We start from the raw sequence: 22,668 nt of genomic DNA, 5'->3' as shown, positions 1-22,668 counted from the left end.
CTTTTAAGGCCTACCTTGAAGATACTTCAAGTAAAAGTATCAGAGTATCTTAAAAAAACATAAGAAACACAAGTGACCCCACAGTACTTGTTTCAGCCAGTGCCATGTTTACGAGCATGAGGCCTTCGCCTACCTTGTGTTGAGTTTATCTTGCTGTGCTTTGATCTCCTTCTCACTTGGATGGCCGCTGTGCATGAGCTGTCTAGCGATTTGGTTCACTACTGCAACACGGGATGCCTGATTGTTCATTTCTGGTTCTAAGCTTTCAAATCTGGAAGCAGGGGAAAAAAAAAAAAAATCACACAGGCATTAGAGAACCTGGGCCACAGGCAAGCTGAGAAAGGTAGCGGGCGTAAAAAAAGCTTCCACCCAGTATTCCCCAAAGTTCCTGGTAAGGCATTCTCACCTGTGCTGGATCACTTCCAGGTCCTCCAACTTCTCTGGAATCTGCATATTATTGAGCCACTTCTCCTTTTCGTCAATCCAAAGCTCACAAGCATCTGCCTCACTGAACATCTTATAAAGGGCAAGGGTATCCTGCAAGGCCTGTTTACGCAGCCGTGTGAGCTCAGCAACCTCCTTGTACCTTTCCTCTATTCCAGACAACCTGCCTTGCACATCCAGAGATCCGGCATGTTCCTGTGGTAGAGCCTTTGCTTGCTCATGAAGCGAGTCAATGGTCGGCCGGTAGCTTGCAATCTCTTCAGCCACGTCTTTGTGCTTCTTGACCAAGGACTGGGTGGAATATTCATCATGGCCAACATCATTGCTAGAGACAATTTTGAGGATGTCCAACATCCATGCATCAATGTCATCAGCGTCAGCCTGGAACTGGTGAAGCAGAGAGGCTTCCTCCAGACGCTTCTTCCTAATGGCAGATAACTGTTCCAAGTTAGCCCATTGCTCCCGGATATCCTTAATTCTTTCTCTGATTTTCTCAGACCCAAAATGCTCCTCCGCAATCATGTCTTCACCTTCTTTTATTGCCTGCTGAAAGTGGCCACTACGACCACTCATTTCGTCTTCAAACGCCTTATGTTTACTCAAGAGACGGACGACACTGGTTAGGTCCTTCCCATAGTCATCAGACGACAGGATCTGTTCCTTCTCCCTGATCCAACCCTCTTCTTCAGCCATTTCCCAGAAGAATTTCCAGAGGCGCCGGGACTCCTCCAAGCGGGCCCGGCGCTCAGCTGCGAGCTGGCACAGCTCTTGGTAACAGAACTCCATGTGAGCAACACGGTCCCTGATAACCTGCGGGTCACACGGTTTGTAACCTGTTCAGATAGAGAATGTACGTTACAACTTGGACTGAATCATTTTCACCCCTACAGCTGGAGCATACACAGAGTTCTTAACTCCTGTTTGTTCCATCTGTGAAGTTTATGCAAAAGAATTCATAGTCTCCTGAAAGTGACTGTGAACTCCATACAAGCTCCGCCATACAGTAACACAGATCAGAAAATACTATTCTTTGCATAATGACACAACACCTGCCAACCCCCTCTCCCCCCTGAAAGATATTGATGACTCTCTTCAGTGAAACAAAATTCACTACTCGGATTCACTCACACAACTGCAAAAAATGAACATCGTTTACTCTAGTTAATGACACTGGTTTAGTGGAATTGCTTGTATATAGCATAAATGGCAACAAATATCAGACTGAGTCCAACAGTTTGCATTAGAAACACAGGACAGGGAATTAATAGTGACTGCTATGAAGTTACAGCAGCTGCCGGCTAGAAGCGTGACGTCCCATGCAAACACAATGGCACAATGAATTCCTGAGCAGGTACCGGGACAAATTAATCATTGACACAGTGAATAAAGGACGAACAAATGAAGCTGGATTCTCTGATTCTGAATTTAACCTAACGTGCCTTGCAGAACTAATGAGGCTCTTCTATAACCTCATATGTAATTAAGACAAAAGAAGGACGTGTTGGCTGGTAGTTACCTTCTCCATCAGTGGCAAACTTCTGAGCAGATGCATTGACCCCTCTCACTCTCTCAGCCTGAATCGCAATGTCAGCTTCCACAAGAGCATGTTTCTGCAACAGGTCTTCAACTCCTAACAAATGTTTACCATAGTCTTGAGACAGCAGAAGCACCTGATCAAAATGTAAAAGACAAGTAAACCAGGCTGAAGGCCATAAGCTGTTTGTTTCTTAATGACTCCAGGTAACTGTGCTCTGTTGTTACACTGACTGAAGTCCAGAGAAACACCAGGCCTATATGGGGAGAGATTTCAAATGTATAGAGGCATCGATGATATGAATTTGAGCCAGTATTTTTAAAGTCACTAGCAGCCATAAAAAACATGACTGCTCTTTAATGCAGTTTTAAGTCTAGGATGATGAGAAGCAAAGTTAGCTCAGCAGGACCAATGAAAAGCACTCAGTCCAGGTGCTGTGCGCTGCCACTGAGCTACACACATCTTTCTTTCCTCTGACAGCTTCCAAGTTCTGCTGGCTGATGGTCAAGAACAAAGCCCTGGTTCTTTCCCTTCCCAGATCCCAGGAGAACAGACAGGAAGAAATTCATCCTTTTTAAAGCACAGAGGTGAAGAGGTGACTTGTTCCCCATGTAAATTGTGATGAAGAGAGATTATTTAATCCCTTTCACCAAAATCATCATCCCTACCCAAGCACTGTGACCAAATCCTCTGGCCCTTTTGAGACGTGTGTGAAGCTGAAAAGTGGCCTTTTATAGGAGTGAACTTGTTCTTTTTTCTTACTTGTTTTTAATCTTTCTTTTAAAAAAATCAACATAAGGTATAAGGAATTTGTTCACTGCTCTTGAATGTGGATCTTCTGCATTTGTCCATTAAACCAGACGGGCAAAATGAATCTTAAAAGATTTACAAAAAAGGACATCTACTCCTCTCCAGACGTTTGGTCTGCGCTCTGAAATGGCTAACACTTACCTTCATCTCATCCATCCAGTCCATAATGTACAGCATTTCCTGGAAAATCTTTTGCAGACCAAGATTCATCTCCAGCCGCTGTCTCCGTGCCCTGAGCAACTCCAGGAGATACTCCCATAGGCGTATAACGTTGTCCTTTCTCGCAGTAATGCGTTTGATATCATGGTAATTTTCAGTCTCAAGCTCCTTTGCAACCGCAACCACGGCCTGGACTCGTTCTTCGTATGCTGCAATGTCCGTTTCAATGGCCTCATGCTTCTTTGTTGCAGCCTCTACTGCTGGAAGGTCAAAGCCAAAATTATCCTGTAAAGAAAGAGACGCTTCTTCAGTAATGGCTGCTGAGCAGAAAAGACCTGCTGCTCATGATCTCTGATTGTACAGAATACACTTGTTAGCAAATCTGGGATCTCAAAATGCTCTGAAAAGTCTTCCTCAATAGAATAAGAGACACTTCTGATAACCACTAATAATCACTCAGACAACCACTGATAAAACCAGAGATACTGTTTACTGCCTTTGGGGGAAAAATCATGGTGGCCACCAGGATTAGGCTGGGGCTTTGGATTTCTTTTAAGTTATCTCTATTACCAGAAAATAAAATTAATTCCTCAGCTAATTCCACTGAATTGACCAAAATATTCAGATAAAGAAGATCTTGACTGTGGGTGGCTATTTCCACATCAATATCTTCTGAATACAGACTAATAGATTCAAGGAAGGTATAACCCAAATGCATTAAAGATAGGACATGCAGTAGATATACACTAAATATATATATGCACACACATACAATAAATACAAATATACATAAATTCACTAAAATAGGAGGCACAGGGGAGTAAATGTTCCCTTTGCAAGAACTGTAGCCTATAATTACTCATGGGAACAATTTTAGTCATGCAGACAATTTCTGAAAGCAGCACCTGAGAAACGAGACGTTGATTTTCACTCAGCCAAGTTTCTCTCATAGCTGCCTTGCGATCAAATCTGCGTGCAAGTTGTTCCAGTTTCTCTTGTCTGATGAGCTCATTTCGCAGTGCCAGTTCTCTTTCATGTTCAGCTTTTTCCAGTCTTTCCCAGGCCTGAAGATGTGGAGAAAAAACATGGGTCTTCTAAACACACATTCTTACAGGATTATGATAAATCACATGTTTTTGCATAAAATCAGGACTGAAGTCACTACAGCCAGGTTTCACAGAACCAGCTTATTTATTTATATGCCAATAAATCTGGTTTGCACTGGCTGACCTTACACCTTGTTTACCAATATAAGCGTGTGGCTTCAAATTTGTTCTCAATCCATTCATTCATTTTCTGAGCAAGGAGTATAAGACTTGTTTATGTCAGATGCATTTTCTCAAGTTGATTTGTTTTTTGTCTCCCACAAAGCCTAAGCAAACCACCTGGCTTGAATATTTGATTAATTTAAAAACAAAAAAAATATTTTTTTTCGGTGCTGCTCCCAAATAAGCAGATTCTATCCTCCTCCTTTAGGAAACAAGAATTACAGATTCATGCCCTTCTCACCTCTAAAATCAACATACAACTGTTGTTCTTCATTACATCCACTTTGGAAAAGAAAAAAACTGCAGAATTTGGTTACTTTTGGTGCATACCAGTCCTTTTTTCCCCCAAAGTCAAAAGCTACTCACATGCATGACATCAGTATTACAAAAATAAGAGTCTTAAGAAGCATGCTGAAAGCCAGCTAATCACCTTTCAGATCTTCTTACAGACAACAAAAATACCCACAATTAAACACAAACTACCCTAAATTCTTCTAAATCCTAACAGATAGGAAACTGCCTGAAACCCAAGTATTTCAGGCATTCACAGGCACAGGGGGTTAATGCAAACATGAGAGCTGTGCAGTTTACTACTCTCTAGGATGCAGACCGAGGCCACAGACACCCACGACAGCTGCTCTGGGAATGCCAAGCATGATCAAACACAAACGAGGAAAGCTCACAGTTTTGAGTTGTTTGTTATCCTTGAGAGAGCTTGTCAGCTCTGCTGCTGTTCTGCCAGCTGCACCAGCACAAAAAACGGCTGCATAAACCCCGAGCGGGAACCCACAAGATCAGTCATGGTGCCTCCTTCACTCTCCCACACTGCGGGCAGTGGGATGAGAGGGCTACTGTACCCTAGACATTGTGCTGCTTTCTGTCAATTAACTCTAATAGCCAGGACCGCTGAGGAGCAAGGCAGGGCGACTAGACCCATAACCAGAATGACTGAGCATTTTTCTAGTGCAGAAGATCTGACGGATGCTGAGGATACCCAGGGACTTGGTTCAGAACAGTTAGTGCCACCTGTAAGAAAAGGTCACCCCAACTCACCCACCCCTTATGGTTCCCCACATCAAGGCTGGAGATAGCAAAGATGTTTATTCCCAGCACGCCAAGAGAGAGACTGAAAGAAAACAACAAACCCCTGAGTTGCACAGGAGGAGCTGGCTTAGTTTACCTTGTTAATGTCAGAGATGAGTTTGCCCTCCCTTGGCATGTACACTTTCTGATTGTTTGCTCTCATTTTGCTTTGGATGGTAAAAAGCAGCACTTCTAGGTTTCCTTTTTCTGTAAATCTAAATGAAATTTTGCAAAAGAACAGAGTTACAATAAAGCTTTCATTGCTACTGAAGTATAATAAAGACTTCCTTAAAATATTGACATTATGCATGGAGCATTCAGATAAACACCTTTATCTTGTGTGAAAGCTGGAAGCAACTGAAATAGCCCACACGTCCCCTGGAACCAGTTGGGTCAAACAGCAAATGAAACTTCACAGAAGTCAGCTGTTTGTGTGTTTAGATTTAAATCCCCCCTGGGGGACAGAAGACTGCATTTTTTTTGTTCTACTACGTGTGTTGTCCTAGTTTACTCTATCAACACAAGAAATGGAAGTTTTATTTAAAGCCCACTGTAGTCAATAAACTCTTCCCACTGTTTTCCCTGAGTCGTATGCCTGGGAAATAAACTCCATAGGCATTAGGAAATAGTCTGCAATTCTAGAAGATGTCTGGATACTCCATAATGTTTTAGATTTTGATTATTATCCACTAGAACTTATACTAAAAATAATAAACAGATCTGATATCACAATGTTCAAGAAACTTTCCAGAAATAAGTTGCCCAGTCTTGGCTATATCAGTTTTAGTAAGCATAGCTGTGTTTTACAGAGCCAGACACACTTCCTCTTGATTTTGGATAAGCAGTAAGATTCTTTTAATAGCAGCAATAGTATCGGTATTATACACTGCTAGCAAGCATGACCGGTGACATTACTATGCTAGCATGGTATGCTATTACCACTCGTAAGGCAGGCATCTCAGTGAAGCGGCAGCTTCCAGGACTCTGAGATCCTGCAGGCGACACACTTGTTGTTATCTGCACATTGAATAACCTAAAGCAAACGGGCCCCGAGTAAAAAAAGGATGAGTGCCAATTAGAAATATGATATCTGGGTTTGTTCAGAAAAATAAATTCTTAAGATAAGATTAAAATTACTCGGATGTGTTTGTTTTTAAGAAAATCAATGACTGACTAAACAAAACAAGACCACTGTTGGTTTAAGCTAAGATTAAAATTACTTGGGTGGTTTCTCTACTGTACGGTAAGTGTTGAATGCCTGTAGCTGCTGTTGCACACCAACTAGTGAGTTGGCAAATTTGCGATTGTTGAGAATGATAATGGTTTGCTCAATCCACTCAAGAAGGTCAGAAGCCAGCGATTCGTATTTTTCAATCATTTTCTCCGTTTCAATGGCATTGTCAAGCACCTGCAACAAGCAGCACAACATAACATGAGTAACAAAGGCAGTACTCTTCAGTCATTTAAATCCAACAAGCAACAGAAAAGAAACTGTTGGGAGACTTGACTTATGAATCAGACCACTCACTCCCGAGCGCCACAGGGGCTGGGATCCCTGAGGAATGAGGGCTTTGCATTTTTCAGCAGTGAATTCCCATGATCCCACGGCAATAGGGGGGCAGAGTTGAGGCTTACAAAAGGATTCATGTTCAGTCTGCCAGCTGTAAAGATGGGGGCAACTTTGCCAAAGGGCAGAGAATGACTGCACATTTTTTTAAATGAGGGACTTTTCTGGGCTCCAGAAGAGACAGAGGACCCAGAGGATGAAGAGCAGTTAATGAGAAAGGAAAAGCAAGCAGCAATGATGCCAAATTAACAAGCAAAAATAAAACACTGGCCAAATGTTTTCTAATACAGGCATCTGGAAATTACTCCTCACAGTTGTCTGGAAATATTTAAACACATTCAAGAAAAGAAGTAAAACCTACCATATAGTGGATTCTTAAAAACTAATACCCAAGAGGGGCAAAAAAAAACCACCCCCCAAAAAACCCCTGAAAGATTTCATCTGCTTTATAAAAATTTCTAATTTCAATTTGCAAACCTTTCCAATACGTTTTCCTTCAACAGCTAAAGCCTTCATCTTGGAGAAGTAGTGGTAATATGTCACCACATAGGTGATGATTGACTTTTCATCGGGATGATCAACACTGATATCTGCAAATCAAACAAGAGGTGTCTTAGCACACTGAGGGTGTATGGGTTAAAACCACAAAGCTAATAATGCAACAAGGATGCATTCAGAAGTCAGAGAGATAGGTTCAGTGGCAGTGCAGCTCCTAAGATTTATGTCCTAATCAGAAACAAATTCAACAGCTTTAGATAGGTTCTGGATTACTTGGTGCTGTACAGTATTGAACTCTGTCACTAAGAAGTGCTGCTTTACCCCTTCGCCTTAGTGCAGCCTGTGGTTAAAGCACGTGTCTGTGGGTTAGGGGCCTTTGGGCCTTACAGTCAGACCTTGCCACAGCTCGTGCACGGCCACCTAACTTCTCTAGTGTCTATGTGCGTTGACAGAAGTACTGTTAATTGAGAACTTCAATTCTGTATCAGCATTTGGAAAGAGAAATTCAAACCTAATAGTATGTCTGTCCAGGCAAATCTTCTGAGAGATACAGATGGAAAACAAGTAATTTCCTTTCCTGCAGCAATTCTGAGGCACTGGAAAACAAGCAAGAAGAAACTTGCCCAAACACATAGCCTCTATTTGCCCTGCGACAAGAAAGTTTCTTGTCCTAACACTGTGAGCACGCCTTTCAATTCACGAGCATGTACAGCACTCTCACAAAAGCACAGGCTAAAACTCACTGACAGCCTGTGAAATAAGCTGCTAACTATTTGCTGAAATCCACATTATTCATCTTCCAGCTCACAGAGTGTTTCTCAGAGCAGATCAGAAGGATGTCTCTAACTGGAATGACCTGGTGTATACACAGCCAGTTCAGTGATCTTGTCAGATAGGGGAAAATAAACACAGGATTAAGGGCTCTCTGCTCCTACTGCTCAGTCTTCTGCAGGAGACACCTTGCATTCTCTCCTCCTCTCTCTGGCTGTATCAACCAGGTGAGTCAGCAGCATCCAGCTGCTCTTTAACACAAAAAGCTATCACAAAGCTGAACCTTTTGACAAGGAGGGTGGGAGAAAACAGCCCTGAAGTGCTGAAACTGCAGGAATTCTTACCCTCGGGGTCCAGGAGCTTAGTAAGACCAAGGTGTTGCTCTGCAAGGTTAAAAGCATTCTGCAGATTGTAGTGTGCATTTGATTTCTTCAGCTTGTCAAAATCAATCAGATCAGGCCTAGACAGGATGGAAAATTCTTTAGATTTCTCAAAGCACAGTGCAGGCACCCTCAAGTGAACAAATGAATCAAAATCTGCAATCCTCAGAAAACCTGGCCCCTCGTGCTACCAAGGTTTTGCTCGCCCAGTGATTCTGTGTATTTCAGTGGCAGTATTAAAGGAATGGAGTGATGCCTAGCACGTGCCATGGCAGAACCTAGCCCATGGGACAAAACGGAGGACAGCTTAGTAGCAGTAAAGGTGACCTTGGAGAAGAAAGTAACAAAGTTGCGGTCACACAATCTCTCCTCAGGCCCATGTAAGTGTGCAAGCCATCCCAGTAACTTCACCTGAGCTTACCGACGAGCAGCAACCCCAGCTATGTCAGTCTATTTTGCCATCCCTGTGCAGAGATTTCTTTCCCCGCCAGGCTGCTGTTGTGTGTGGTTCCCCACTCCTGCCCCTGAGTTCTAGGCAACCAGACCCGATCATCGGCCACTCAGTAAAGTGCAGGTTTTCTTCCAACCTGGTCTGTCACAAACCAAAACAATCACGCATATAATTTAATTCTTTTGAAACTAAACGCAACCTGTTTTGACTTGTGATGTGAGAAAACATTGCCCAGATGAGCTCACAGTGACTGCAAGAGCTGTAAAGCTCTATAGCAAGGCAGGTTGCTGTAAAACTCTCAGTAATTCTTCAGCTTCCTCCTCTTCAGATTTTAAAATCAAGCTGCAAGGCAACTGCCAAACCCAGTGCACATTGCAACAGTCCAAGCTTTCAAAATCCATAAAGACATTTACCCACACATACCTGTGCTTATGAATTAGTGCATTGAAAGCCATCCCATCCCTCCAGCTTGTCGTAAAGTTGTGAATGTTGACATTGGGGTAACTGGCAGAACCCAAAACAAAAAGAACACAATCAATATAGCATCCCTGCTGCAGCTCTGCACGCTGTCACTGAAAGCTGGTTGCAGGAGTGCTATGTACACTGCGAACCTAAGGGTGGGAAATTACCATCCTGTGACTGACGATCTATCATCATGACCATTCTCTAGTCACAGACTGACACCAGAGGTAAGTGCATCTCATTTACTCTCATATTGATATTCAATCCAGAGAAAAGCTCTAAACGTCCTTCAAAGTAATTTGAAGCTTGAAGCTACTATTTTATAACTTACTGCCCAACCTGCAGCCTGTGAAGTTTCCCTTCAAATCTAAAGCCTGCTCTTGATTCATCTGCTGGCAAACAATTATTTTCAGGTACTCAAAATACTAAGTTCAAGAGAGAAGCTGCACCAACTGCAGGAACAGAGAGGAGCAAAACCTCTTCTGATGGCTACAGGTACCACGGGAGCAGCGATACATTAAGTTCTCCTTGAAACTGTCTGCTGTCCTCAGGCATCTTCAAGGACTGACTCTCATCACTGTCTGACTTTTAAACAAAGCACATATGATAGCCAGCTTTGTGCCAAAATGGAGAGGCAGATGCAAAATTAATTTGTTCGGTGATCTGGGTATTTGGCAAGTCTCCAAAAATTTCAGGGTGCTCACAAACCACTACCATAGAGTTTTCTTGGAAGAAGATGATGAAGTACCATTAGAACAATGCTGAAGTGCCCCAAGTCATCACAGGGACCTCCAGGTTTCATGGGGGAAACATACTGAATCTCCACAAATGGATATTTAATTATGCAAGAAGGTTACTGTCAGAGAAAGACATTTTGGAAATACTTTCACATATATGGGAAGAGGGAAAAGCCAGTTGCAAACATCTGAGGCATCATTATTTCTTCAGAATAGGATGAAAAAGAGTCAGTATATTACTATATGTTCACGAATTATCAGATTGTTATGTTTATCACACAGCATTAATATAAGAAACTCAGAATTTTCTGACTTGTAAACAACAATTCACCTTTCTTAGTTGAATCCACTTAAGGAGAGATATGTGTTTGCCTATTTGAATTTATTTCAATGAAAACTCAAAATGCTGTAAGAGCCTTAGAAATAATGACTTAATCCACACTCACCCAGCTGTCTTCATCTGGCACCACAAAAGCAAAGCATCTTTAGCAGATTTCTTCTCCTTGTTGTCCTCAGTTTCAACACTGATGTCTTGGATCTAAAATTAACACAGAAGTATTAAGTGTTTCTCTTGAGAAAACACATTGTTTGCCTTTTTTGAAAAGATGAAAGAAATTAGATCAGAATATAAGTAACAAATCTACAATAACAGGCCGGGTGGAAGTAGGTGAACACTCTTCCTCATTTAAGAGCATTCATGTCAAAAGAAACCTTCATCTGCCCTTATTTTACTGGAGGATTACTCTTTGTTTAGTCCATTGACTAAACAGTTTAAACTTCACAAGAAAATTTATCTCCAATTGTCAAGGCAAACCCTGCCCTATACCGCATTATGGTTTCCACCCTGTGAGAAGTCTCCTGCAGGAAGCTGAGAATATCCAGGAGCCGAGGGGTGCAGCACATAGGGGTCCTCCTGAGGGGATCCACAGGCAAAAGCTAAGCAGGAGTTTCATGGGAGCAAACAATTTTTTGTTTGTTGAATTCATGGGAACTTCAAGCTTGGAGAAAATAGTGTTTGCCCTTAGCAGTATAAAAACCATATATTCTCAATTCTAGGCTGTTACCCAGGTTTTTTTAAAAAAGGTTGGGGGAGGGGAAGGAAACCACTTTTTACTTCATATGGACAAATATATCTATTTCATTAATATAGTTCACTGCTTTTTAGAAAGAATATTGTAGCTTCAGCAGAGTTCCACTGCTGTCACTGAAAGTTAGGCAGACACTTTCATTATAGGAAAACAACTATGCAACACCAAAAGTAAGAGAATGTTAAATTTATTAAATATTTATTACTATGTTATTTATTATAAATGATATATTTATTATATAAGTTATTACCCTTTCTGCAAAAAGAATTTCCAGCTTTTTTTTAGCTGAGGGCAAAGACCAACAAGCAATTTGCTGGAAAACAAGAAATCTCAGCCTTTAGCTGGGCCACTAAAACAATTCCTGTGGGCACCCTTAATCCACTTCAGTGCAAAATCAGCCAGGTTATCGATAATCACCACAGAGGTGAAGAGCAGCCAAGGGCAGAATTTCCTCCTAGGTCTACAAGAGCACATAGGTCTATGACTGGAGCTTAGTATTTATTAGCAACTTAAAAATAAAACCATATGACTCTCCACACAGGAAACTCCCATTGGCTGCCACTACAGATCAGCAGCACCATGAAGACTGATTTATCTTCTCCCCTTAGCTCTGGAACATGTCCTGCCAGACACTAAGCACTTTCCACTCCCATCATCTCGGAGGGCCTGGGAGCATTCCACTCTTAAAAAGCACAATGAAGTTTGTTATAAACAAGTATGGAAAACTCAAATGTGTGTATATCTGTGTATGTATACATCTTTACCTGGAATCTCAGGATAATTGTCCAAATAAGGCCAAGTGTCAGCCTGTGATTCCCATCCACTATATCATGAGATCCCATGTTCTCTAGGTGCACTCTTTGCTCCTTCAGGAACTGGAGGGCTTTATCAACGTTCTCCAGGCAATGGATGCGCATCCTTCCTTTGGTTGGTTTAGGCTAGAAGGCAGAAGGGAGAACAGAAACGTGTATTACTGTAGATGGAAGGGAAAAAACCCAGAAAGTTGTTTGCTAACTCTTCAGTCCAGGCAGGTGAGTCCTCACATTGTCAACTCCTGGACAGCAACACTGTATGCATCTGTTCTTCAAATTCAATGAACAAAACCACTCCTTGCACCTTACAGCGCATTTACACACGGACAATGGTAGGATGTGTCAAAACCACGGTGGAAATGCCAACATCCTAGACCGCATACACCAGGCACCCATTTCATTTTCCTTTCAAAGTATTTTGCCTGCTTACTTTCTTCATTTTTTCTGTCTAGTATATCCATTCACTAGCTGGCAGATAAATTATTTTGTTAGGTTCATGCCACACCTATTACATTTTCCCAAGATGCTTTTTTTCTCTAGTACAAGTTCTTCAACACTTAAAAAGAAGATTCTGTAAAGATAAGGATATGCAACAAACAGATAACGGGCATATGGTATATGCACGCAATAGAGGGAACTGGTAATGAATGCTCCAGAGAGCATCTGTAAATATAGATACATACTCTCCAAAAAGGCAGCTCAGATTTGGACTGTTAGCTACTCAATAAAAGTCCCTGAGAAAGAAATGTCATTGGGTTTTTTCAGTCAGCTGAAGTAGGATAAATAGTATGAAAATAACAGAGATTTATTCCAAACAATTTCTTCATAGGAAAAGAGAGTAGAAACAATAATAATAAAAAAAAAAAAGCCACACCAATGTAACACAATTTTATGAAGGCCCAGTGCAAACAAAAAAAGCTGTGAATATATTAACAGCATGTAGAAGTCTACTATAAAATTAAATAAAATTATAGCAACTCTGTTCTGCAGACAAGGACTATAGCTGAATAGCCCGTTCAGTGCGCACTAAGATGTTACCAAAGGTACTCAGCCAAGCTACTAATTGACATAATTCCCTTGTTTTCTGCAGTGAATGTAATTAACTGGCCACGGAAACAGCTCAGTCAAAATCACTGCCTCAGACTGCATTCAAGGGGAAGACTTTCCGCCCCAGCCATATTACGGACCCTAGAAACAGCAGCCTGCGTAACAGTGTATAAATGCTTGCTAGAAAGATGCCCTTCAGGACACATAAACCCCTGAGGTCATTAGTTTCACTTCAGCTTGCAGTTAGCACCGTTCTCCTCCAGAGGCTGGGTAACGATGTGGAGAAAGTCAACCCACCACTCCCCACAAGGGAGAAAATCAGGAACCTGCCACCGCTTCTGGGTATAAAAGTCCCTCCAAAGAGGCACAAATGGCACGTACACCCTATGCACATACGCCCCAAATGCTGCCTGTATCGAGTGAAGAGCCCTAGTGTAGCGTGAGTGGGAGCGAATGAAGTTACATGGTTGGCTGAAACCAGCTGGAGGTCCCTCGCTATCGGTGGGGACAATGCAGGATCCATCCTTTCGCTGGTACCACCAGTCACCCAGAAGTGTGGTAAATTGGACCACAGGTTTAATTTAATCTTGCAATATATGGGTAGGAAGGCTGTTCCCAGGGTGGGAGAGGGAGCAGCCAGCTGCAGGGGAAGGTGGAGGAGCTGCCTGGCCCAGGACAGCTCAGCCCAGCCCATTGCCACACCTGAGAGCCTGAGATCAGCTTTACCAGGTGTGCTCACTTTTATGATGATGATCCCAAAACACAGGACTGACTGTGACTGTGGCCATTTCTAAGCAGCAGTGGCAGACCCGAACCTGCCCCCTTAACGCAGCCCTCCTCACCTACCCGAGCAGTAACCGCGCTGCCTCTAACGCCTCAAGTGACTGGGCAGAAAATGGTTTTTAAAACTTTGTGCTCTCAGAATCTCCACAGCACCAAGGTGACAGAGCTAACACCCTTCACAACAGATGTTTTATGTAGTTCCCGAGCCAGCCCGCTCCCACCCGCATTCTGTACAAAGACGTGCTCCCCGATTAGGAGTCCAGCTTATCGGCAGGAGTTTTTCTCCCACTAACACAATGGCTGTATGTGAAGCAGCAGAGCACACAGAGCAAACCTGAGCAGGACACTGCTCCCTGCAGAGCAGGGGCAGGCTGACATTATTTTTTTAGTGCTCCAGCACGAGGTGTGTTTTCTGGGTCAGAAATTCCCTGTTAGGGCTGTAACAGCTTATTTGCAGTTTCATCTAGGGCTGTTCAAACTGCAATTTATTAACGGTCCGAGAAGGCACTTCAGACTTCTGCACAGACGAGAATGACAGTGCCACCTGGCCAGCCCCACAGGCAGGCCATACAGTCCAACCCACCATTCTGCAACAAAAAGAGGAAGAGGCATCCGAGTCCGGTTTGTACAAGGTGTGGCTGCACCTGCCACTCCCCTGCACAGCCTCAAGACGAGACACAGCGGGACATAACTTTCACGTTTACTGGGCTAACATGGATCCAGATGTTAACCAGAGGGAAAGAAAGCCCAGTGAATCCATCGTTTATTGTATTTATCTAAAATCAGTCTTCACATTATCAGGAAAATTTGTTTTACATCAAAAATCTTCCCTTTTCCAACAGAAAATGCGACAGAACTCACTACAGAGAATATGCTTAAATGGTTTGACATTTGAGCATCCAGGAATTGCAAAGAATTTCCTAATCCTTTATATATAGTTATGGAAGGAACTGAGCTAAATGCTTAATCTTATGCTGAAAATAAATCTGAGCTGTATTTCTCTGTTGGGGAGAAGCTGGTTAACAGTGTGTGCAAAAAAAATCACAACTGTCTTTTCATACTGCATGGATTCTTTTCCACTTCGCTCAGTGCTACTATTGCATGCTATCAATTTCTTTCCAAACAGTGTGCTCTACACAGGACCTCATGTAGTAAGGTCTCAACTAAACACGGATTAAGAATCAAGCGGAGTAAAGACAGGAAGATGTAGATGTTGCTCTCACTGGACGCTCTCATTTTAAGTTTCTCCAACACACCTTCAAGGACTCTGGGTTTTCATCATCAGAAATCACAACAGCTTTTGAAAAATGCAGGGTTTGTTCAAATAAGACTGGAGGTCTAAGAGAGCAAAGAGCAGTCCTGCTTTCCTGATTAGTATCTTAAAACCCAGATTCTGATCCACAGGCATGCGGCTCCAGCTCCAGAATCTGAATCCCAGTTTCAAAAGCAAGAAAACAATTCCTGTTTGTTTTACTGCATCAGTAAACACAGCATATTACAAAAAACATCTAGGCTAGTTTCTGCATTTGTTTATTGCCTTCTTACCAATTGATGTTTCTTGTCTTGATTTCAAGCTCTCTGTATAAGACACTGCCTTTAGATTTGTTTGTGTGTCATGGAGATGGCAGAACCTAATAAATACTAGCTAAAATAGATTTCAAAAGGCTGGAGAACATCAGCAAGTGGATGCTACGTGCCAATCCTCCTGGAATATTTCTGGTGTGTGTAATTGTCTCAAGGTTTAGTGCATTGCGTTATCTGTATCCTTGTTTGCAGAGGAAGGTGTGGTGGAATGTACTGTTCAAACAGAGACTGCTGTCCTCCATCCTGAGATAACGAAGCTACCAAAAGAATTTGTGATGGTGCAGGCAGCTGCCAATGTGATACGCAGATGATGATGCAAGTGCAGACCCAGCATTCTCACCGGGTGGCTCCTGCACCCTCCCCACCCAAGCAGCTGAGTAAGCTCTGTTTGCATTTATCAAAACCAGGAGTGAAAAATGTAAATGAACCACACAGCAAGAGTCACGTGGCTGGTCTGAGCTTCACCGCTACTTAACACTGAAAAGTCAGATCTCGGCAGGCAGATACGAAGATTTAAACAGAGGTGGCACGGTTGCTTTCTGAATCCTCAAATAATGGGGCATGCTGGTCTCGGTTATTCCTGTAGGAATAACATCTGCTACCTGCACTGAACACGTCAAACCGAATACCTCACTGAAGTAAATGATTTGGCATAGAGAGAAACATGTTTTGAGCAAATAGTAGTTGACAAACAGTGAGATTTGTTACCTCCATCCACACAATGCCTTCATCCACACAGGGTACTTCTATGCACGTTAGAGCTTCCTTACCCTCACAGTTGCATTTAGAAAGCTCCCTCTCTTGCCTTACTGTACAGACAATACACTGTGGGCCATATGTTCAATTCATTAACCAGAGTCTTAAGCCATGGAGCTTCCATTAATAGGAGTGCTTGATGACAAGTGATTATACAGTTGCATCCTCTTGTAGCCTTAGGTCTTAGCTAAAGACCCGTATTTATTTGAAAAGATTGCTTTAAATCAGGTAGTTAAGAGCACGGCCATCATTTAAGGAACTGAAGGAAAAACCGATACCCAGCCATTTTCTGACACCCAGCCTTCCTGTCACACAGCAGCATTTTTCACAACAGGGATTTTCTTACTCACCACTCCCTTGTGCTGGTATCAAGGGGGCTCTCTCAGGATACCCAAAAGAAAGTATTTGACCCATTTATTTAAATTCATTTTAGATATTCCCCTAACCAAAGAAAATCCAAGCCTTATCTATCCCAGTAAAATCAATTACATCCAGGGGCATTCCCGAGCAGTGGGGTGCCATGACAGCACAGCTAAAACTGCTGCAATGCTTCTTCCCAGGGCAAGCTTGGCCCTCTCCAACCAGCTGTCCTCCGCAACCCCCAGCACGCTCCGGGGAAGGGAAACGGGATGCTCCAGGCCTCGGGCCGGCGTGCAGCCTGCGCACAGCCCCCTGCGTCCGGCGGCTGTGTTTACTAGCACAGAAATGGGCCAGCTGGCCACAGTGCCCAGGAACGTTCCTCAGCCCATCTAAGTCTCCATTACTGAGATGGTCTAAGGGGCTGGAGAACATTTAGTGCTCTGTGCCTGTCAGATTCAGGAGCAGGGAATGAGCTGCTGGAAGCACTCAGCGTCTCACCAGCAAAGAACCTCTGAAGGAGACTTCCTTTGATTCCTACTGAAACCAACAGGAAGATATTTTAATGGTGTCTCCATCCAATTGAAGCAATAGACGTCTTTTTTTTTTTTTTCCTTTTATATGTAAAAAGCAGCTGAGGGAGCTGGGTTTGTTTAGTCTGGGGGGACCTTATTGTTCTCTAAAACTATGTAAAAGGGGTTTGCAGGCAGGTGGGGTCAGTCCCTTCTCCCAGATCACAAGCGACAGGACAAGAGGGTACAGCCTCAAGTTGCACCAGGGGAGGTTTAGCTCGGGTATCAGGGAAAATGTCTTCACCAAAAGGGTGGTCAAGCATTGGAACAGGCTGCCCGGGGAGGTGGTGGAGTCACCATCTCTGAAGGTGTTTAAAAACACACGTAGATGCGGTGCTTAGTGACATGGTTTAGTGGCGGGCTTGGCCGCGCTGGGCTAACAGTTGGACTTGACAATCTTAAAAGGTCTTGACAGGTCTTAAAAGATTCTATGACAAAGACACATGCAGTGCTCAGTATTCAGTTTTGCTATACTTCAGTTGAGCCAAGGATTCACCAGGATTCACCAGAAAACCACCCAAAACCAAAACAAAACCACACAATAAATATTAATAAACACTTACAAGTCTCTCTCCTGAAAGAACTTCCAGAAGTTTGATGAGCATCCTTCCATCACGAAGGTCAGTGTACAAATCTGTAATTCTGCATGATACGCGTGCCAAATGGGAATTAACCCACTTTGTGAAAGTCTTCTTCTGAACTGCCTCACGTTCATCTGTTAGGAAAACATCACAGTGTTACTCAAAATAAGTCACGGTTTATGTACTTACATGAAAACAACACATTCAAACATGTCTAATATTAAATGAAAGTAAGGTTTGTCTTCTTAGCACAATCATTGAGGAAACTGGGACTTTACACTGAAAATCCATCTTCCTATTTTATGACGTTTTCTAATGTCAGTGGGAATTTTACTGATTTTACCCATTTTACTACCTATGGAATAAATCTGCACTACGGATTGCAGACTTACTTGCTGCTCAGATAAGCAGCTTTCTCAAGGTGTCAAGAGGTCTGTTATAGAGCTACAATGTAAAAGCCCCTTTGGACGGATCAAGCTGTCCAGTAATTTCATTAAGAGTTATCTTCCACCACTGGAAGAACAGGCCAACCTCTGCTCTCAAATAAGCACACAAATCCACAATAGATCCCATAACAGATCCCCTGAAATACTAGAAGCCACTTGGGATTAGGATAGGTACAAAAGAGAGTAGAAACGAAGGCTTCCCATTTACTTTTCCCCCTTCTCATTACAATATTTATTTACAGATTCAACATTTGTAACTGTATTTACACAATGTCAGGATGAACTTTTCCATAACTGCATTTTTTAAGTAGACTTGCATTTATTTAAAGCCATTTAAAAATAGGGTCTCTCCATCTTCCCTTCCCAGAGTCTTTCACAACTGTTTACACATTAAAGTACTGGCTACGAGAGCTCTCTTAATGCACAGGCTCACTACGGTCCACATTAACTCAGAAACTACCTGCCAAGCCGAGAAATCTCAGACAGAAAATATTATACATCTTTGCAGTTAAATTCTTTTGCCAAGAGCTTTGGATGAAACCCTTCCTTTTTAGCAAAAAGTCCTTCCGCTGAGCTGGGAACTACTACAGACCGAATCTGTCAAAACACAGGTGCTCATACTTGGACTCCAAAGTCCATAATTAGACATACAAATGAAAGTGGCCTGCTTTCCCAAGCAGCTGAGCACCTAAGCCTCCCATTGGTCTCTTTAAAGTTGTTGGCACATTTAGAAACAGGACACGAAGACTGGTAAATCCTAAATCAAAATGTAACATGTCCAGTTCTGAAGTCTGAGCACGTTGTTTGAAACGCAGAAACTGTAACGACTGTGTAGATCAATGCAGAGTGTGTATCTGACTACCCAGGGTTTGAGTGGATGCTGTCCATCAAAAGGAAGGATGTCGCCCTTCCTGGCAGTGCAGTGTGGTGGGGCACAATCCCAGTGTGCTCATAACCAGTTAGAGCCTCCACACCTGCAGGACCTTGGGGACAGCAGCAAAAAAGCTGATCTTGGTGACAAGGAATGATAAAGAAGCTGAGGCTGAAGGGGATAGAAAGTTGGGAAACAAGTAAAAAAAAAAAAGATGGTAAGAAAAGAAATCATACAGTGGAATCTCACAAGGAGTGGGAAAGCAGACCAGCACTTTCAGTGACAATTTGCCCAATTGCACAAACCCCACCCTAAGATTTCAGTTCCTCCCATGTACTTCTGAATTTATTCTAGCTACCCATGTGGTAGGATGTGACTAAAGCTAAGGCACTGAAACTATCTCATTTGCATCAGCTTTTACCTATCTCTAAAGGTGTGAAATTCAAAAAATGGGGCTTGGAAAGATGTAAAGGGTGGGTTTTGTGATAGAACATCAATACGCTTTCAATGAACTGACAGTTTGATCAGTCTTGTTTGTCCTCACTCCATACGAAGCAGAGGATTGCTGTGATATAAGAAGCAAACAGGAAATCTGCAATAACTGCAGCTTGCTTTCCAGTGCACCAAGAGGAGCCAACGGCAGTTTTTCAAAAGCAGCAGCACGTGCACCCCCTGGTCACACAAACCTCAGCCCCCACACTGCCCCAGAGCCCGCCAGTGCTACACGATGTATGTGCCCTTTACTGCCGGAACAGCACAGCAGCGCTGGGCTCCACTGTGCTAATAAGCTCCATGCGAACAGGAGAACAGCCAGCTGGTTAGAAAGCCCAAATCTTGTCACAGCAAGGCAATACTAGAAAAATAAGTATTACCTTTGCAGTCAAAAGCTGCAGTGCCTCCTAACCATCTTGCAATTCATACCAGTGGTGTAACAACATAGCTCGTTCCACTTGGATCAAAGCAGAAAAAGTCCAGCTCATCCAACTAGTGGAAATAGTTGTCTATCCAAGTAATGATTTAAATATAGTGTCTACTAACCTTGAATATATATTTTATGGAGTATTTATAGCAAGTTCCTGGGAATGCTGTATCTGCATATCTGCTTGTCTAGTAATACATGCTTTTAGTTGAAGTATTTTTTTGAAATGAGTCACAGAAGAAAAGCCTTGCAATAGCTGGTGCTTTTTAAAGAAAATTCCAACAGAAATTACCACATCTTCATTCACCAGCTTGAACAAGCCCCAGAACAGCTCAGCAAGTTTATTTAGTCTCTGCAGTCTCTATACAGAAGCACAACATTCAGACATGCCTGTGGTTACATTCATCCCAAAGACAAATATGGATGTATAAGATCCTAAAAATAGAGTTGGATATACAAAATATTATGTAAAGCAAAAAAGCTATCAAATATCATAATGAAGTCATCCATTAAAAAATCTTTGGTCAAAAGTTACAGTTATCAACAATCCTTCCAATTTAGGATCATAATAATAGTAATGGGTGGGAAAAAAAAATCCATGTGATCTTAGTAGAAGGAAGGGTCAGTGCCTAATTTTGAACAGATTAAAGATGTAATGCGGGAGATGCAGTGACATGCCAAGTCAGGTTCTGAGAACTTTGGTGCCGTTGTATTAACTGACACCAGCTTAGGATCTTCTGTTGCTGAAAACAAGTCAAAGGAAGTTCAGCAGATCAGCCAGCTCCAGGCAGCCCCTCCAGGAGGGGGAAGATGGGTCCCTCCTGCAGACAGCACCAACACAGCCCAGGGTCACTTTTCCAAAAAGGCTTTCCCACCCCAGCATGACTGGTGACCCTGAAAGAGGACGTGAACATGCCTTCTTCAGGCAGTGGGGTTTCAGGGATAAGCCCTGAGAAAGTTCCAGTGACTCCTTTTCTTCTGAGTGGCCTCAGAATCCTTAAGTGCACTGAATTAACAGTGAGGAAGAGGACGGGAATGGGAGCACAGCCTCCCCATCTACCTGGAGGCCCTCTGTGCTTTGGTAGCTGTTGCTTGGTGCCATTCCACGTGTTTTCTTTACTCTAGCTCAAACGCAGTTGCTGCCTCTCCCCTCAGCCTTCCCGTTTCCTCTGCCCTGCTCTCTGTGGTCCCCAATTTCCTGTTTACGGTGAGAGGTTGAAGGGTTCAGTTGGTTTTTCTGGCTCCTCAACCTCCGCACCCACCCCACGTGGTCTCATCTTTGCTCCTCTCACCTGATCCCCACCCATCCTCTGCAGCGCTGTCCTCCCACCCTGCTCGCCCCACTAAACACAGTGTGAAAATCTCTACTGAGACCGCAGCCGCGATGGTTTCAGCGCTGATTCCGTGTGCTGAGCCTACTGTCAGCTCTTCATACATGTCTGAGCAACTTCACTGCTGCAGCCATTAATGGCTTTTCATTCTCTTCCCATCTCTCCTCCGATGCACAGCAAGAATGGCCAAGAGCAGCGTGATCCCTGGTTGCCCGGGTGCAGCATCCAGCCCCGTGGGAAAACCCTGCAGCACCGCACAAGAGCCAGGCTCCCACCTGCTCACTGCCAGCTTTTGGGGACAACCGGCAACTTATCTCAGAAAAATGCCACCAGAGAGACACAGCAGCTCTTTCAGTCTCCTAATGGGCCGGTCACCCAGGAAGGCCACCCTTTATCACGCACTTGGCACAGGCGAAGCGTGGCTCTCTAATTCCCCACTGACACTATTAGCAATAGAGACAGCAGAAGGGGGAAGGCACAGCCGCTCTTGCCCCCGCACCTATTAACTCCTGTTGTGCTCCCACAACGTGGGAAAGCAAAACAAGCCCGTTTTGAAAGTTGTGTGACTGGGGCTGGTCATGTTAAAACCTCTCCTGATTATTTCTACATGGTGTTTCATAATGACTGGAGGTTTTTGCAACACTTCTACCAACCCTTTCAAACTGATAAGCTGTATTTTTCTGCCCTAGGTTTTCAGGTTAAAGCATGCACAGAATTAAAACCGATGAATTTTGGTTATGTTTCAGAGAAAGAAACGTACATACAGAAAAGCAGTGCTTACCACTCTGACAATTCGGCTAAGCACAGCACACAACTATGACACCTTTAACATGCGGTGCTGTGCAAAAACAGTATGGGCCAGCTGCACCCACGAGTGACGATGCCAGGGATTTAACATCAGTGACAGGCCCTGAAGCACTATTATGATCTCAAGTGATCATTTTGACAAATGTCCTTCATACTTTCAAAAACACAGTTTTAGATGTTGAAGATTAATTAAAACTAGAGGATATGGGTGGAGCTCCAAGTGTCCTACAGCTTGCGAAAACATTTGTTTCCCAAGGGTAAAGAGAAATGCGCAACATGCAGAACATGCACAGCAGGAAAACGGAAGCCGGTCTAACAGCAGTATCGATAATACAGAATCCAACTTATCTTGAAGCAACACTGGGAAGGAAATTTCCTTTATGCGGAAACCCCCATGACAATACGACTAGCATACAGTGGCTCGCAAACTCCAGCTCTGTGATTGTGATAAACCAAGGACTGACTTTGTTTAGGAGTTTAGTAAATAAACTGGAGTTTGTACACTGCAATGCGCCTAAGCCAGGGCTGGATGGGATCACAGGCAGGCATC

At 43.2% G+C, this 22,668-nt stretch overlaps 1 protein-coding gene across 5 annotated transcripts in view; it reads right to left on the bottom strand.

Annotated features, from left to right (window-relative positions):
- Nucleotides 1–22,668, bottom strand: part of SPTBN1 (spectrin beta, non-erythrocytic 1) — a 135,958-nt gene that overhangs the window by 37,169 nt on the left and 76,121 nt on the right. For all 5 annotated transcript variants that reach the window (XM_080408355.1, XM_080408354.1, XM_080408353.1 and 2 more), the window contains 13 exons: nucleotides 17,727–17,878; nucleotides 12,017–12,190; nucleotides 10,611–10,702; nucleotides 9,389–9,469; nucleotides 8,479–8,594; nucleotides 7,343–7,455; nucleotides 6,519–6,706; nucleotides 5,396–5,513; nucleotides 3,853–4,011; nucleotides 2,930–3,232; nucleotides 1,961–2,114; nucleotides 407–1,277; nucleotides 134–271 (listed from right to left, as the gene is read on the bottom strand). In XM_080408355.1, the coding sequence (XP_080264481.1) occupies nucleotides 134–271; nucleotides 407–1,277; nucleotides 1,961–2,114; nucleotides 2,930–3,232; nucleotides 3,853–4,011; nucleotides 5,396–5,513; nucleotides 6,519–6,706; nucleotides 7,343–7,455; nucleotides 8,479–8,594; nucleotides 9,389–9,469; nucleotides 10,611–10,702; nucleotides 12,017–12,190; nucleotides 17,727–17,878 (2,659 nt within the window). The remainder of the gene's footprint in view (nucleotides 1–133; nucleotides 272–406; nucleotides 1,278–1,960; nucleotides 2,115–2,929; nucleotides 3,233–3,852; nucleotides 4,012–5,395; nucleotides 5,514–6,518; nucleotides 6,707–7,342; nucleotides 7,456–8,478; nucleotides 8,595–9,388; nucleotides 9,470–10,610; nucleotides 10,703–12,016; nucleotides 12,191–17,726; nucleotides 17,879–22,668) is intronic.

Source organism: Falco punctatus (genome assembly GCF_963210335.1).
Source record: "Falco punctatus genome assembly, chromosome: 12".
Taxonomy (NCBI): Eukaryota; Metazoa; Chordata; class Aves; order Falconiformes; family Falconidae; genus Falco; species Falco punctatus.
Note: the sequence above shows the minus strand (reverse complement) of the source record. Positions and strands in the feature narration are given on the sequence as shown.